This window comes from Chlorocebus sabaeus, chromosome 21, assembly GCF_047675955.1.
Source record: "Chlorocebus sabaeus isolate Y175 chromosome 21, mChlSab1.0.hap1, whole genome shotgun sequence".
NCBI lineage: Eukaryota > Metazoa > Chordata > Mammalia > Primates > Cercopithecidae > Chlorocebus > Chlorocebus sabaeus.
In genome coordinates this window covers 124,201,884-124,219,935 of record NC_132924.1, presented here as the reverse complement: position 1 = coordinate 124,219,935, position 18,052 = coordinate 124,201,884, and the positions used below count along the sequence as shown (strand labels likewise).

At 44.8% G+C, this 18,052-nt stretch overlaps 1 protein-coding gene across 3 annotated transcripts in view; it reads left to right on the top strand.

The window, feature by feature from the left end:
- PRKAG2 (protein kinase AMP-activated non-catalytic subunit gamma 2) overlaps window positions 1-9,735 on the top strand; it is a 323,168-nt gene extending 313,433 nt beyond the window's left edge. For all 3 annotated transcript variants that reach the window (XM_007983534.3, XM_073009507.1, XM_007983536.3), the window contains 5 exons: window positions 267-432; window positions 764-801; window positions 1,926-2,072; window positions 5,218-5,311; window positions 8,628-9,735. In XM_007983534.3, the coding sequence (XP_007981725.2) occupies window positions 267-432; window positions 764-801; window positions 1,926-2,072; window positions 5,218-5,311; window positions 8,628-8,659 (477 nt within the window). In that variant the 3' untranslated portion in view covers window positions 8,660-9,735. The remainder of the gene's footprint in view (window positions 1-266; window positions 433-763; window positions 802-1,925; window positions 2,073-5,217; window positions 5,312-8,627) is intronic.
- The last annotated feature ends 8,317 nt before the right edge of the window (window positions 9,736-18,052 follow it).

Genomic DNA, 18,052 nt, shown 5'->3' with positions numbered 1-18,052 from the left:
GAGTGAAGGGGAGATGAAAAAATGTTACAGTGTTAATGCTTTGCAAGAGTTTGTGAGTGGTTAAATATAAGCATAGACATACAGACTGGTTCAAACAAAAGATACAGTTCTTTGTAATTTCTCATGTGAATTCAGGCATCCAGGTAGACTGTTAGAAAAAACGAACTTTAATTTGTTGAACATACTTTTTCATTCACATCTGGACATTTGAACATGAAAAGGGTGTGTTCTGGGTCTAGAACATTTGCGCTTATCTTCCTGTTTAGATGTCTGATATGCCAAAGCCTGCCTTCATGAAGCAGAACCTGGATGAGCTTGGAATAGGAACGTACCACAACATTGCCTTCATACACCCAGACACTCCCATCATTAAAGCCTTGAACATATTTGTGGAAAGACGAATATCAGCTCTGCCTGTTGTGGATGAGTCAGGTTTGTGTGTTTGGCGCTGACAGTCAGACAGAAATAATTGTTTATCTCAGGGTGCAATTATTGTGAGATGACCTGGCACAGGAGATAACGTGGGGAAAATGAAAACTTGGATATGGTGAATAAATTCAGCACCAAGGGGCACAAAGGGTCATACAAATGTTTAATTGGTTTATTTTCATATGTCCATTAAAATATGATTTTATATCTAAGTTTCCATTTAAAAATAGACAAGGTTATTAGCGTTTAACTTTTAGTAATTACGTCATTAAAACTGATTTTAAATGAGTTTCTTTTTTAAGACATTTTTCTAACATATATTTTTCATTTTTAGGAAAAGTTGTGGATATTTATTCCAAATTTGATGTAATTGTAAGTATTTTAATTTTGTTCAATCTGTCACCTAGAATGCATTTTAAACATTCATGTAATATGTTTTTATGTTTTTCTCTTGTTTCTTAATTTAATAATTTCTAACCTTTTGGGGTGTGAGGATATTATCAGAATTTTATAGACCTATAGTAATTGTACTTTTAATATGCATTGGTTTAGCAATTAGTTATATATTAGCAACATTTTATAATTCCTCATCTTTACAATACATGCATATTTTATGCACTGCCACAGCATGTGTATGTATTTTCAATGTTCTTGTTTCCCAGGAGGAGGCCTGATTTATTTGCCTCTAGGCGTATGCGTAGTGCACACGTGGACTCATAGCTCCTTTGTCGGGCACATCCCATTGCTTACTGATTGGGAGCCACTGTTCTAAAGAAGAAAAGGGGACTGACACTTTATAGCCGCAAATGTGCACGCCATTTTTTGCCACAATGCTGACCCCACATTAAACATTCTTTTGCAGCTGTCTCAAACCCTTTGCTTCACACTATTCTGTTATGTTAAACATAATAGTCACCGAGAAATATGCTGATGGGCATTTTGGTTGAGTGGGACCCGCTAAAATGAATGAGAGCCCCATGCAGCCGTTTGGATCCATGGGGCTCATCAAGCCCGTTCTTCCTCCATGGTTGCTTGATCCCCCTGGGCCCTCCAAATTCTTCCCAGCAGAAACCTTGTTTCCCAGGGAGCTCGTTGAGAAGGTCCATTGCTGCAGCATCTCCAGTCCTGTGGCACTCACCACGCTTTACAGGTGTCAGCCCACCTTGCCAGAGATTTTATCCATGCATGGTAGAGAGCATTAGAGGGTAAAAATGGGGGGCAATCTTTGGCAGGATATGCTATCAAAGTTTAACAATGTTGCTTCATAAGGAAGGTAGACCTCGTAACATGATTATCTTTAATTGTGATTGATACGTTGATGAAATAACAGTACCAATGGTATGTTGTAAGCCAGAACGAACGTCTGATGTATGCAGGTACTAAATTCAGATAAGCATTAAAGTTTTTAGAAATCAGGCTGTCTTAAGCTCACTAATTTTGGTCATTGAAGTGAACTGAAATGAAAGGATATAATTTCTTCTCTTGCTTCTTTACAGAATCTTGCTGCTGAGAAAACATACAATAACCTAGATATCACAGTGACCCAGGCCCTTCAGCACCGTTCACAGTATTTTGAAGGTGTTGTAAAGTGCAATAAGCTGGAAATACTGGAGACCATTGTGGACAGAATAGTGAGAGCTGAGGTGAGACGGCTTTCCCAGTCCTGCTCCCCTGCAGGCCACTGCAACAAGTCCCCAGTAGTGAATGGTGCCTCCGGAAGCCTGACTCTCAGGAAGGGCCCAGCGAGGCAGCCTCCAAGTTCAGTCGGAGGGGATTCTCTCCTGTCCCAGAACCTGGCACACTGTTGGCACAAGGGCAATCCCTAAAGATTTGTCGAATTGAATTGAAAAGTCATGATATCATAGCTGAATCAAATAAACTGGTAAGATACATCCATAGTTTAAACTATATATGTTTGACAGCCTAGACAACATAAGAAGACCTTGTCTCTCCTAAAAATAAAAATAAATTAGCCGGGCATGGTGGCTTGGACCTGTAGTCATAGCTAATAGGGAAGCTGAGGAAGGAGGATCACTTGAATCCAAGAGCTTGAGATTTCAGCGAGCTGTGGTGGTACCACTGCACTCCAGTCTTGGCAACAGAGCCAGACCCTGTCTCTAAATAGATCTGTGTATCTATCTCTATAGATACATTTTGTTTTGAGAAAACAAAAGTTGTCCCGGAAGCTTTAAGTTCCATTTGAGTATTTATGAATTCAAAATCTAAAGTGCAAAATGTACATTTTAACAAAGTGAATGATAAATCAATAAAACTTTTTTCTCTCTTCCCACCAGTATCTCTTTTTCCTCAATTAGATAAATAGCAAATAATCTAGTAACTCCCAGGTTCCTGCACCTCAGCAGTCCGATTTCCTTAGACTTTAATGCTTATAGGATTTTAAAATATACTTTGTGTAACACCCTAAATAAAAGACTCCGTCTAAAAAAAAATTCCTTCACAAGATGACTCCTCACAGAAGGACCAAAAAAATAAGTTTTTAGCTTTAATGTAGCTAGGAGAAGGGTGTACAGTATCAGTGATGATTCCATTTATTTATATGACATAAATAGAGCACTAACTTTTAGGTACCTCCAACAAGGGACATACATAAGTTTGACTCAGCAGCAGATGACAAGAAAATATTTGGGAAGTCATTTCAATCTGAAAGAACTACTTGATTCTCTGGGTGAGATGGTTTCCCTTGAGAGATTCTCTGAGTGAGATGGTTTCCCTTCAGAGTTCAAGAGATAACTGTTTAATATCCACTATTGAATGTAACCAATAAAATGTGTTCAGTGAAGACAAATGTGAACTATCATTTTAATGTGTGATTATAGTTAGCAAATAATTGTGCTGTGTTATATCACAGGATTACTGATGAACCTAAAAGCTTTTTTAGAGAAATGTTTAAAAGAAATTTATGTTGACTGCCATGAGAAAGATGACCAAGACATTATTATTATTATTTACCTAAAGCAAGCTATGACAGAAACATCACCAACATAGTATTATTTGAGACAAAATATAAAAACTGGATTTCCCCCTCTTCCTATCTCCTTTCTATGTCCCTGTTTTCTACCAGGGTATCGCTGTTCAATACAGAGAGGGTCTCCCAGGGCACAGCTGGCACAGAGCTGCCTTGGCCCAAGTTCTGAAGCCCTTTTTTTTTTTTTTTTTTTTGAGATGAAGTCTCACTCTGTTGCCCAGGCTGGAGTACAATGGTGCAATCTTGGCTCACTGCAACCTCCACCTCCCAGGTTCAAGCGATTCTCCTGCCTCAGCCTCCTGAGTAGCTGGGATTACAGGCATGCACCACCACGCCCCCTAATTTTTGTATGTTGGTCAGGCTGATCTCGAGCACCTGATCTTGTGATCTGCTCACCTCAGCCTCCCAAAGTGCTGGGATGACAGGCGTGAGCCACCGTGGCTGGCCCAAGTTCCAAAGTCTTTTTTTTTTTTTTTTTGTGAGACACAGTCTCGCTCTGTTGCCCAAGCTGGAGTGCAATGGCATGATCTCAGCTCACTGCAACCTCCACCCCCCAGGTTCAAGCAATTCTCCTGCCTCAACCTCCTGAGTAGCTGGGATTGCAGGCATGCACCACCATGCCCGGCTAATTTTTTTGTATTTTTAGTAGAGACTGGGTTTCGCCATGTTTGGCTGGTCTTGAACACCTGATCTTGTGATCTGCCCACCTAGGCCTCCCAAAGTGCTATGATTACAGGCATGAGCCACCGCGCCCAGCCGTTCTGAAGTTTTTAAGAGAATAGCGACACTGCTCCCTTCCTGCAGATGAAATGCCTGTTACAGAAACACCACAAAACGCTCTGCAGTCACTCATTAGAGATTTCAGAGTAGAAAACTAGAGATGAACGCAATCTATCCCACTTCATTATAGCTCGTTTATCCTCTTGAATGGGATTCTTAACATGTGAACTTCACAGAGAAAAGACACTGCAGAAAATAAAACCCTTGTAAGAGCCACGACCTTGTTTCTTCATTTCCGTCATCATCTGGACTTCCTTCCCATGTATTAATAAGACAAGTACCTGATAGTTATTAGAAACTGACATACAGCTTTTAGAAATTAAAACTGTTATGTTTAAGAGCATGTTATAGCTGCATTGTGCTTCGTGTTTTGAGGTGTATCTTTTCTATATTAATATTTTGAAAATTGAAAACTCAGCAGGGCATAGCTAGCTCTTTTTTCTTAAAAGTAATCAAGCAAATCAGCTTGAATTAGAGACAAATCAGTATCATTAGAGACAGTAGATAGATAGTTTTCCCCTCTTTCCTTCTCCTGCCTGTGTCCCTGTTTTCCACCAGGGCTGTGACTATTCAGTACGGAGTGGGTCTTCCAGGCAATCAGACAGTAATACATTGAGTATTAGAGCCCAGGGTCATCGTTTGGGTCTGTCTGCTGCTACTTTCCCTCATTTATTCATTTATGGGATGTGTGTGTGTGTGTGTTGCTTTTTTCTTTTTTTGAGACAGGGTTTCACTCTGTCACCCAGACTGGAGTGCAGTGGGGTGATCTTGGCCCACTGCACCCTCCACTTCCCGGGCTCAAGCAATCCTCCCACCTCAGCCTCCCAAGTAACTGGGACCACAGGTGCACACCAGCAGACCCAGCCGCTGTCTCATTTTTTTAAAGATGATGTCTCACTATATTCCCCAGGCTGGAGGGATGTGTTTATCGTATAAAAACATGACATGATATTTTTTCCTAATGTCCATTTTAAGCCTTTTTTAAATGTTAATTTTCACGTGTCCTGCTTTTCTCTTGGCAGGTCCATCGGCTGGTGGTGGTAAATGAAGCAGATAGTATCGTGGGTATTATTTCCCTGTCGGATATTCTGCAAGCCCTGATCCTCACACCAGCAGGTAAAATGCTGGTTTCTGACTTTGCCATTGGCATCTAGGAAGGGTGGGGGGCAGAACAGGAAGTGCAGCATTTAAACCATCATTTCTCCACCACCCACCTACAGATCAAGGCTTTGACCATATTACTTTGTAAACCGTTTTCGTTTTCTTTTCAGTGGAGAAGTTTAAGTGTTCTGCGTGAGTGAGGAAAGTGTATAGAATGTATTCTAAGTTAAGAGCATCCTATCAAGGTCCAGTGGCCCCTAAATGACTTGGGAGCCATTGCCATGTTCATCATAACCTTTTCCACTGAAAAGACCTCTTCAGTTGTGCTTTGTGGGAGAACTAGTGAAACATAAGAAACATAGAGGGAATGTCATTGGCTTCTACTGATACCTTCATCTTTCCTTAAAGAGAAAAAAAAAAAAAACCTTGTATTTTTTAATAGATAAAACAGAATACTTATACAAACTTTTATTCATTAATATTGTACAGAAATTACATTCACTTTCAAGTAGAGTGTGGTTAAACTCATTTTCTGACAGATTGACTTTGAGCAAGCCCCCAGGATCTCAGACAGCGAGGAGCAGAGAGAGGAGGAGAGGGCTTTAGACAAGAGGAGCTGGCCTTCCTCTCATTTCACACACTCAGTAGTAAGAGGTGGGCTTCAGAGTTCTTAAAACCCCAGCCCTCCCTTCCCTCCTCCTCCTTTTCCCATCCCTGCACCTCCCTAGCCCAGTCAAATATGAACAACCCAGCCTTTGTCAGGGCCACATGGACCCAATGTGGGAGCAAACAGCATGCCCTTTGAACTCTAAGAATCAAATATTAAATGGTATATGTACTACAGTATTGATTTCTCTTTAGTTCAGAAATTTCAGCTAAGACTAGTTTCTACAGTCTGTAACCCAAAAATACCTACCCTAAAGGAATCTTCACCACCTGCAACAACTGTGTCATTCGCTAAATGAGAACACCAAGAGAAATTCCAGTACGGCAGTGATTTTTCAGAGGTGGTCCTCAGGCCAGGCATCATCACTGCCACCTGGAATTTATTAGGAAATGTCCACGTTGGGGCCCCGCCCCGAATCCACTGAATCAGAAACTCTAGAAATGGGGCCTGGTGCAGTCACTTGCAAACTTCAAGTGTTTGAAAGACCTGAATCTCACAATAGTCTTTATAATCATGAAATATTAAGAACTAAACGCATGTCAACGCCATAAAACTGGAAATAATCCAAATATCTTTGAAAAGAAGAATGGATAAATTGTGTCACGTTCATTCGATGGAATACGACGCAGCATTGAAAACGAACAGTGCAACTGTGGAGGAATCTCACAGGCAACACTGAACAGAGGGAACCCGACTCAGCCAGACCATCGTATTAAATTCATGTAAATTTCCAAGCTGGCATAACTGCACAGCACATTCGTGCTCACTAGAAAAAGTCCTCTTTGGGCAGATTTATCCCCACAGGTATATAGCTTAGCACCTTCAGAAAAAGCCCGTTTCCAGCCCTGGACCAAGGGACACAGTCTGCCCAGCAGGGTCAGGCTGAATGTCAGCTCTTGGCTGTCTCTTTGGACATTACAAAAAGAGTAAACAAGTCAAGTGATTCATCCTCTCTGTTTCTTGAGATCTCAAACCATAAGAATGAGACGGTTGTACTGGATGAGTTCAAATTTCCATCCAGATTTGGTATTTCAAAAATTCTAAGTCATTGCGATGCCCCTCCCATCCCTGCTGGCGCAGGGAGGAATCTATTTCCAGCTGGAATTTGGAATGTACGTTACCATAGAAATTGTGCCGTGAAGATGGGGGTAGCTGGATTGGAATTCCTTATGATGCAGTGTATACAACACGATTCGTTGAGGAAAATATTCCACATTACTAATAACTGGATTGCACGTGAACTTTTGGAGTGGGACGCCTGCATCTGATCAACAGTCACTGACGTGCTTCCGTGTGCGGGAGACAGCCGGCTACAAGCAGTGAACGAGGAGGCCCCCACTGTGAGGCCAAGTCCCAGCCGTCCCACCCGAGCACTGTCTGAATGTAAGCAAGTCACTTCACCTCCTTCAGCCTCAGTTTCTTCAGTGGAGAAGGAGTGGGCTGATACAGGCCAGTCTCCCTCCTAGGATGCTATGAGAAAAGCTGAAAGCCATGCATGGAAGCCATGTGTGTGCGATGAGGCGCGGTGCCCAGGACCAGCACTGTTAGGTGGTTGTCCGTGGAATAGTCAGTAAGAGGCAGTTTGATGAAGCGTCTGCTGTTACTCGATTGAAAGGTACTAGGGTGACTCTCTTCACTAGGCAATGGCCTCCGTTCCCCATAGGGATACTGGTTCAACACAATAACGTTTTCTCCTTTTCAGAAAGTTTTTAGCAATAGTTCATTGTCAAACGTAGACTGCCTGAATGAACCTGTGTGTGCGTGCATCCAGTGCGTGGGCAGTCTGATGCTAGGAGCTACAATGTTTTAGCCACATATTCTAATAGATTGCCGATGTCTTTCAGGGGTCTAGCATCTGGTGAAAAAATAGGAGAGAAACTCCTGTGATGAGAAAAATAGTAGCTCTCCTGCCAATCCACTGTGGAATGTCCTAGCCAGATACTTGTTAGGTGCCATTATCCTTAGGAATACCATAAAGCTTTTTATTTTATTTTATTTTATTTTATTTATTTTATTTCATTTATATCTTTACTTTGAGATGGAGTTTCACTCGTCACCCAGGCTGGAGTGCAATGGTGTGGTCTCGGCTCACTGCAACCTCTGCCTCCAGATTCAAGCAATTCTCCTGCCTCAGCCTCTCAAGTAGCTGGGATTACAGGTGCCCACCACTACGCCTAACTAATTTTTGTCTTTTTAGTAGAGACAGGGTTTCACCATGTTGGCCAGACTGGTCTTGAACTCCTGACCTCAGGTGATCCACCTGCCTTGGCTTCCCAAAGTGCTGGGATTATAGGTGTGAGCCACCGCGCCTGGCCTAAGCTTTTTTTAACACATATTTTTAAGTGTGCACAACTGAAATACTTCACACCTTCACTAAAACATACCTACATATTTCTTAGTAATATTTTTTTAGGCGTGGAACTCTTTTTTTTCCAAATTAAATCTAACATATTTAGAATGACAAGATGTTACATGGATCCAAGCTGCAGGAACGATTGGGTGGGAGATGGGAGCTTGGGCCACCTGCTCCTTCCCACGTTGCCCTCCTCCGAAGCCTCTGGATCATCCTCCTAAGGCACTGCCAGGCACAGGTAGAAACCCCTGGGGGAGAGAACCCTGCTGTTACCATGAGCTTTGAAACTTTCGTCTTCCATCCACTGACAGGTGCCAAACAAAAGGAGACGGAAACAGAGTGACCGCCGTGAATGTAGACGCCCTAGGAGGAGAACTTGAACAAAGTTTCTGGGTCACGTTTTGCCTCATGAACACTGGCTGCAAGTGGTTAAGAATGTATATCAGGGTTTAATGATGGGTATTTCTTCCAGTGATGTTGGAATTAAGCTTAAAAAAGAAAGATTTTATGTGCTTGAAGATTCAGGCTCGCATTAAAAGACTGTTTTCAGACCTTCGTCTGACGGATTTTAAATGCTGTATGTCATTAAAGTGCACTGTGTCCTGAAGTTTCCATTATTTTTCATTTCAAAGAGTTCACTGGTATGGAACAGGTGATGCGACATAAGGTGAGTGCACGGCATGTTCAGATCACAGTGCCTTATGTCCGAATACAGCAATATGTCACCTCCGCAGCCGGGGCGCACGCGTGCGAAGCCACACCGAGCTTGAATGTGGAAGTCTTTGAACCTTTTACCAAATCAGTTTGTTTTCATTAGATTTGTCAAAAAGTTGTCGTTTGAATATAACGAGTGACTTTAAAACTGTAATGACACTTTTACATGTAAGTGTTTCGTCCTGGGCTACCGTGTCAACGAGGCTGCTTTACAACAGCTTTATTTAGTTTTACTTTCATGCCATTTTTTTACACATCTTTTGGTGGGGTAAACTTCACCACATCCATGAATAAACTCTCAGTTATTTTGAAATGGCAAATTTCTCATTATTTAAGTTTGGATCTGGAAAGGACATGACTTCTGAAACAGCCGCTGCTGGGTTTTCAAAGCTGAGGTCTCTCAAAACGTGTAGGAGACGTTGCCGTCAGGCGGGAGCCAAGTGCCGGGAAGATGTCTATTTTTTTTCTTGTGTATTAAAATGTAAAATCATGATGTTTGTATGACTGCCGATGCGATTGTGTTTGTAAATTTTATTGTGGCATATACAGTATTGTCATACAGTTGAAGAGAAACAATGTTTCCTAATGTAAGTGCTCTGAAAATGTTGACACTGTATATATATATATGAGGATAGTTTGGGTTTTTTTTGTTTTTGGGTTTTTTTTTTTTCAGATTGAAAAATTAAAATAAATCCTACTATCTACCATTTTGTTAAAGAAGTTATTTAAAATGCCTTGTAGTTCAGCACCTATCAATTAAAATTCTACATGCAGTTTTCCACTTAGCTATTTCTCCCCAAATAAAGAAGTACATGAATTTCATCTCTTTTCCGTTATCAGGAAAAAGAGTCAGGGTTTAATTCGTAAACCATCTGTCTCCACTGTTAAGTGTGAATATATATATATATATATATATTTTTTTTTTTTTTTTTTTTTGAGACAGAGTCTTGCCCTGTCGCCCAGGCTGGAGTGCAGTGGCACGATCTTGGCTCACTGCAACCTCTGCCTCCCGGGTTCAAGCGATTCTCCTGCCTTAGCCTCCCAAGTAGCTGGGATCACAGGTGTGTACCACCACGCCCAGCTAATTTTTTTTTTAAATTGTATTTTTAGTAGAAATGGGGTTTCACCATGTTGTCCAGGCTGATCTCAAACTTCTGACTTCAGGCGATCCACCCGTCTCAGCCTCCCAGAGTGCTGGGATTACAGACGTGAGCCACCGCACCCAGCCGAGTATGAATATGTTTAATTTAAAATTGCCACACAGGTTTTTTGCATGTGTGCTAAGTTGTCAGTTTTTTCATTTCCTAGTAGGCCAAATATGAGAGAGACAGCAAATGTGTATGTTTTCCCCATAGAAACAATAGTGGTTGTGATTTAAGCTAATGGTAACATTTGGGAGAAAGGAAAAAGTCACAAAGTTGCCAAAACAACACAATTTTGAAACTCAAAGAATTTATCAATCTGTTCCTTGTTTGTGTGCCCAACACATGAGTGTGTGTGCAGACTACATATCTACATACAGGTGATGTGGCACCTACACAGGTACAGTCATGGGCCGTGTACAGATGCTTCAGTCAAGGACAGACTGCATATGCTACAGTGGCCCCACAAGATTATAATACCATCTTTTTACTGTACCTTTTCTATGTTTAGATGCACAAATACCATTGTGTTACAATTGTCTACAGTAACATGCTGTACAGTTTGGTAGCCTGGGAGCCATAGGCCATACCATATAACCCAGGCATGTAGTGGGCTGCACCATCTAGGTTTGTGCAAGTACACTCCATGATGTTCACACAAAGATGAAATCACCTAGGCCGGGCGCAGTGGCTCACGCCCGTAATCCCAGCACTTTGGGAGGCCGAGGCAGGTGGATCACCTGAGGTCAGGAATTCGAGACCAGCCTGGCCAACATGGTGAAACCCCGTCTCTACTAAAAATACAAAAATTAGCCAGGCGTGGTGGCAGGCGCCTGTAATCCCAGCTACTTGGGAGGCTGAGGCAGGAGAATCGCCTGAACATGGGAGGCAGAGGTTGCAATGAGCTGAGATCGCATCACTGCACTCCAGCCTGGGCAACCAAGCTAGACTTCGTCTAAAAAAAATGAAATCACCTAACCACACATTTCTCAGTGCATTCCCATGGGTAAGCAACACATGACTATAGGTAACTACGTGTATAGTTAAATGATGTGGCATATATCTAGATGTGTAGGTGACATGGCATGTTTTTGCTTTAGAAAAGGGCTTTGGGCCACATAGGTCCTTGCGATTCCTATTCCCGCGAGGCTCGTTCAGCAGAGCTTGGTCTCCCTCAAGCGAGCTTGTTCCGGGCTCCTGAGTGGTGCAGAGGCACCAGGCACAGCATGGCTCACCACAGGCCTCTTGCTGGGGCTTGGCCTTGAAGAATTCTCTTCCTGTTGTCAGACTACAACTAAGAAAGGCCTGTACCCTCTTCCAACGAAGGGCTGGCATTTGTTCCTCGCAAATGGGGAAGACCTGGCTGTGGTGAGCGTGCTGCTCCTGCTCGGTGCCTTTGTAGGAATAAGGGAAAGTGGCCCTGAAAGAGGCCAAGCCTAGTTAAAGGCCACACATTGGTAAATATGTATTGAAGGAGAGATTTGAAGGGAATACGTTTTAAGTAGTTCTAGATAGAGAAACCCTTGCTGGCTGACCCCCAGGTGTCTGCCCTGACCTCGTCATGGTGAGACTCGCAGGGACCCCGTGGGCACTGGCTCCCTGTGCTGTCCCACCCCTGCCCTGAGGCGGAGCTGAGAGCACTTGAGAGGATTGTCCTGAATGTCACCTGGGTGGTGGATAAGGGCAGGTGCATGTCACAAATCAAGGATGTTGGTTGTGTTTCGCATTCTAATCTCTAAGAAGAGTTTATAATGTAAATGTATTGAACTGATAGAATTTCTTAGAACATTTCTTAGGAGGGTTTAATCTTCTAAACTCAGGGAAGCAGACAGTCCTCACCGTCAGGGGAGATTCTGTTCCCCAGGGGGCATTTGGCAATGTGGAAACATCTTCGGTTGTCACAACTCGGGGTGGAGAGAGGGGGCTGCGATGGGCCAGGCCCTGCTCCTCTGCCCACACCTAGGCCCCCTAGCTCACTCATTCAAGCCACCTCCTGGGCCTGGCAGGCATTGGAGGGCAAAAGGCTTTGGATGGGAGCTGTCCCTGGCACACAGCGGCGGACTCTCAGCCGGGCTGATGCTGCACTCTGAGCAGCTTCCTTCCTTTCCTGCTGTCCCTCTCCTCACCTGTGCCCTTTGGGCCAGTGGGGAAGAAGCGGCCAGAGCCAGCGCTGCGCTTGTGGCCGACTTGTCTGAGCTGCAGAGAACAGAGGAGACACGGAGCGATGCTCCCCCAGGGGCCTCACTCGCCTGCCAGGCAAGGGGAGAGGGTGGCAGGCGAGGAGCCCTCACCTCTGTCTATAGCCCTGCCGCTGGGCACCTCACTCCTGTTTCCAACACAGCCTCCTTCACCTCTCCTCCTCCACACACAAAGCAGAAAAGCTAGGAACCTCCTCGTTTTCTGTGCATTTTTAAATCCTCCTCCCCACCCCTTTGAAAAGACCTCTAAGAGGGCAGCATTTCCAACAACTTTGAATGCATTCGAGTTGTAGGCCCTAAGAGGTGTCCCTTCCAAATTATGGCCACTATGCCTGGCTGCATTTTTAAACCAAAATTGAATCACTTCAGTGCTGGGAAACCCTGACTGCCTGGAGAATCCAGCCTTATCTACTGAGCTGGGAGATGGAGGCCCTCACTGGCTTCTGCCCACTCTGATGCACTCCCCTGCACTCCAGAAGGGTCCCCAGCTTCCACACCTGCCTGCCTGCGCCCTGTCTCCACATTCTCCATCTAGAACAATTCTGTTCATCTCTCAAGGCCTGAATCAAATTGACTTCTGCTGTGACCCTCCCCAGCAAACAGAGGCCCCCTCCCTCTGTGCTGCACAAGACCCGCCACACACGCACAGCTGTATTTATTGTAAGTCACTGTCCCTTCCCTACCCTCACTCCCTCCTGGCCAGTGGAGAGCAGTGGTTGAAAGCAGCTGGCGTCTGGAGTCAAAGGAGGGTTTGCTACCCAGCACTGCTGTCACTGCCAGAAAGCTGTTGTGCAATCCCTTACCTTGCTTAGACTGGTTTTTCTCACCTGGCAAGTTATTTATAGGCAACAGCACTTTGCAGCTCTAAAGGACCATATAAATGTTAGTAGCAGTTGTTGACACGGTGGTCCCCTGAGTCCTTTGAGGAGGGTGGCCTGTTCATCTCGATGCTCTGAGCTCTGGCAAGGATCCAGCATGTGGCAGGTGCTCGACGGATGTCTGTTCAGAGTCTGGACAGTGGCTGGTGAAGGCCAGCACGTCTACATGGATTTTGGCGCTGGTGCAATGTCCCCGTCGCACAAAGCTTTTCCCTCTAGATTGCCAGTTGACTTGATAAAGTTAGAGAGATGCCACAGAATCTGCAGCGTTACAGACAAATCCAGAGGTGGCCAAGTGCACAGACCAACCGTGCACAAAGAACACGATGTAGCCGTGTGTGGAGGGAGCCCCCCTTGCCTTTTAGGAGAAGGGAGGAAAGTGTCCCAGTGCCTGCTTAGAAAGAAAAGCAAGGCCGGCTCCAGGAGCCAGAAGTACAAAAGACTGCGCCTCACCTCCACAGAGGGAGACATTTGATGGGCTCATTCCTGAGCCTCTTGAAATCCAAACCTGCGATTCCATGACGTTTTGAGAATTTCCATGTACCATCTCTGGCCCTTGTCTGTCTTTTGCCAGATGAAACAATTTCCAGAAACTTTTTAAAAGTACTGTTTTAGGGGCCAGATGCTGTGACTCATACCTCTAATCCCAGCAGTTTGGGAGACCAAGGGAGGAGGATCACTTGAAGCTAGGAGTTCAAGACCAGCCTGGGCAACACAGTGAGACCCCCGTCTCTACAAAAAATAAAAAAATAACTGGTGTAGTGATGTGTGCCTGTGGTCCCAACCACGCCAGAGTCTAAGGTGGGAGGATCAATTGAGCCCAAGAAGATCAGTGCTGCAGTGAGCCGAGATGGTGCCACTACACTCCAGTCTGGGTGACAGAGCAAGATCCTGTCTGTTAAAAAAAAAAAAAAAAAAAAAAAAGGCTGGTCGCAGTGGCTCACGCCTGTAATTCCAACACTTTGGGAGGCTGAGGCAGGCAATCATTTGAGGTCAGGAGTTTGGGACCAGCCTGGCCAACATGGTGAAACTCTGTCTACTAAAAATGGAAAAATTAGCCAGGTGTGGTGGCGCACACCTGTAATCCCAGCTACTCGGGAGGCTGAGGCTGATGCAGGAGAATCATTTGAACCTGGGAGGTGGAGGTTGCGGTGAGTCGAGATCTTGCCACTGCACTCCAGCCTGGATTACAGAGCAAGACTCTGTCTTTAAATAAATAAATAATTTAATTTAATTAAAAAATACTGCTTTAGGACCAGCCCCTGGAATAAGTTCTAATCAGAAGTGTCCAGTGGAAAGAGGGGGAGGTGGCACCCCTGGTTTGGAGGAGTCTCTCAAAAACAGGCACCAACAAACTGGCCTGCAATGAGGGGGCTCTCCTGAGGCTCACAGTCCACATCATCTCATGACTTTTTAGAACTTCACAAAAGAGGCCGGGGCGGAGGCTCACGCCTGGAATCCCAGCACTTTGGGAGGCCGAGGCGGGCGGATCACGAGCTCGGGAGATCGAGACCATCCTGGCTAACACGGTGAAACCCCGTCTCTACTAAAAATACAAAAAAATTAGCCAGGTGTAATGGCAGATGCCTGTAGTCCCAGCTACTTGGGAGGCTGAGGCAGGAGAATGGCGTGAACCCGAGAGGCGGAGCTTGCAGTGAGCCGAGATCGCGCCACTGCACTCCAGCCTGGGCGACAGAGTGAGACTCTGTCTCAAAAAAAAAAAAAAAGAAAAAAAGGAAAAAAGACACAAAAGAGATGTTTCATCCCCAATCCCTCTGGGCTCCAATACTGATTTCTTTAACAACTGTTACACTGTGCACAGAGTGCCCTGCTCCACACCAGGCACTGTTCTGGGGGCTTAGGACTCATCTAGGAGGCAGTAAACTCATGCTCGGGGGCTTGCATTCTAGTGTGGGGGAAGAAAGGAAAAAGAAAAAAATATTATAAAGCAGAGCAATGTAAGAAGGATCTGGAAGCGCTGCTACAGCTGTTTCCTCTCCCTGGAATATTTTCTCCAGATACCAGCTGGGCCAGTTCCCCTGCCTCCTTCAAGTCCTGCTGAAACCTCACCCTCATGATGAGGCCTGCTTAGACCACAGACTGTTAATAATGACTACTACTGCCAATAACAATAATGCAAAGAAAAATAAGGGGAGGAGACCTGCCAGCCACCAAGGGCTGCTTCCTGCCAGGCACTCAGCCACGTGCTTTCTACTCATGATCTTTTTTAATCTTCACACAATATCATGAGGTAGTCTTTATTATCCCAGAAATGTTAACTCATTTGGCAAAGTTCATACCATGCCAAATTTGAGGCCTTTGAAACAGTCTAATACCAAATTCTATTGCTCGTTTTTTGGTTGTTTTGTGTGTGTGTGTGTGAGTGTGTGTGGTTTTTTTTTGGAAATGAGCTCACTGTCACCCAGGCTGGAGTGCACTGGTGGAGTCACAGCTCACTGCAGACTTGACCTCCTGGGCTTAAGCGATCCTCCTAGCCCAGCCTCCTGAGTAGCGGGGACTACAGGCATGTGCCACCATGCCCAGCTAATGTGTGTTTTTTTTTTTCTTCTTTGTAGAGATATGGTCTCCCTATGTTGCCCAAGCTGGTCTCAAATTCCTGGACTCAAGCAATCCTCCTGCCTTGGCCTCCCAAAGTGCTGGGACTACAGGCGTGAGCTACTGCACCTGGCCATAGCCTGTGCTCTTAATCCCAGTTCCAAATGGCTGCTGTGAGCTAAACTGTGTCCCTCCCAAAATACATAATGTCATTGTCACCCCTGGTTACTTATGCATGTGACCTTATTGGAAATTGTGTCTTTGTAAATATAATCAAGTTAAGATGAAGCCGTTAGGGTGGGTATTAATCCACTATGACTGATGTCCTTATAAGAAGAGGGCAATTTGGACACAGATGCTGTTTTAGTCCATTCTATGCTGCTATAACAGAAAACCACAGACTGCGTCATTTATAAACAAGAGAAGTTTATTTGGCTCATTGTTCTAGAGACTGGGAAGTCCAAAATCAAGGGCCCATATCTGGTGAGGGCCTTCTTGCTGAGTCATAGCATGGCCAGTGGCATCACAAGGCAAGAGAGAGCCCACACTTGCTTTTTTTTTGAGATGGAGTCTGACTCTGTCGCCCAGGCTGGAGTACAGTGGCGTGATCTTGGCTCACTGCAACATCCGCCTCCCAGGTTCAAGAAATTCTCCTGCCTCAGCCTCCTGAGTAGCTGGGATTATAGGCGCCCACCATCACCCCCAGCTAATTTTTTTGTATTTTTAGTAGGGACAGCGTTTTGCCATGTTGGCCAGGCTGGTCTCGAACTCCCGACCTCAGGTGATTCACCCACCTCGGCACCCCCAGAGTGCTAGGATTATAGGCCTGAGCCACCACACCTGCCCCAAACTTGCTTTTATAACAAACCCACTATCACCATAAAGACATTAATCTGTTCCATTCTTCCTCTTAAATGTCCTACCTCTCAGTGCTGTTACACTGGGGATTAGGCTTCTGACTCATGAACTTTAGGGGACACATTGAATCACAGCAGATCCACAAAGAGAACAGCATGTGACATTGCAGGCAGAGGTTGGAGTGACACATGCACAAACTAAGGAACACCAAGGATTGGCATAACCCCGAAAGCTAAGGAAGCGTGGAACAGATTCTCCCTAGAGCCTTCAGAGGGAGTGTGGCCCTGCAAGACTTTGATTTCAGCTTCTGGCCTCCAAAAGTGTGAGAGAATATATGTCCCTTGTTTTAAGCCAGCCAGTTTGTGACACTTTGCTATGGCAGCCCCAGGAAGTTAATACAAATGCCTCTCTTTGCACCCTATTTTACTGATTTTTTTTTTTCTGCAATACAAGTTTTGACATTTTTACCCTTTTTCACCATTAGGTGAGATCAAAGCCTCAATCTTAATAACAGAGAAACTAGACCTAGGAAGCACAAAGGGCACCCAAGGCAGCAACTTAGGAGTCCGTCTCTTCCCAGAGGGAACCCTGAGGGAGGTAAGAGATTCCTAGTTGGGAGCAGAATGTAAGTGTCACTTTGAATGTGTCCATCTTAAATGCTTCATCAAGAAGACAAGGGGATGCATGTCAAGCTAAAAGAGCAACAGCCCTACACAGGAAAGGACAGAGGCCCTTGTTCCCTCCCGAAACATTTCTTATGTTTGCCCTTTGGGCTGACTGCTAAAGCAGGGGGCAGCCGATCTCCAGGTGCATCCCAGAGGTCAGTGGATGTGCAGTCGCCGTGATGAGCACGGGCTGCTCCTGATCCTCCCCCTCTAGACCTCTAGCCTTGAAACTGGTTCTTCACTTCTCTGGATCTCAATTTCCAGATCTGTAAAATGGGAATAACAGCATCTTCTTGTGAAGGCATTTGGGAGGCTTAAGTGAAATAATGTAAGTAAAACACTTGGCACATAAAAACACTTATGTTCAGTGAGACCATGTAAATAAAACAGATGGACAAGCAGCAAAAGCAAAAGTAGACAAGTGGACTGCACCAAAATACCAAGCTTCTGCACCGCCAAGGACACAGTCAACAGAGATGTGCACTGCCACTCCCCAAGCTGCAAGTGGCCTTGCTCCTGGGAGATGCGATGCAACAGCATCGGTCTGCGCTGCTTTCCCGCAGCAGATTCCTCCCGTATGCCTTCTATTTAATGTTTTTAAAGGAAGAAAGAAAGACCTCAGATCAAACAGTGGTCAAACCTATCCTGTCTTCTTACCAAAAAAAAAAAAAAAAATCAAACTTGAATCAGATCTAGCCACTTAGGTCTAACTATTTGTGTACAGG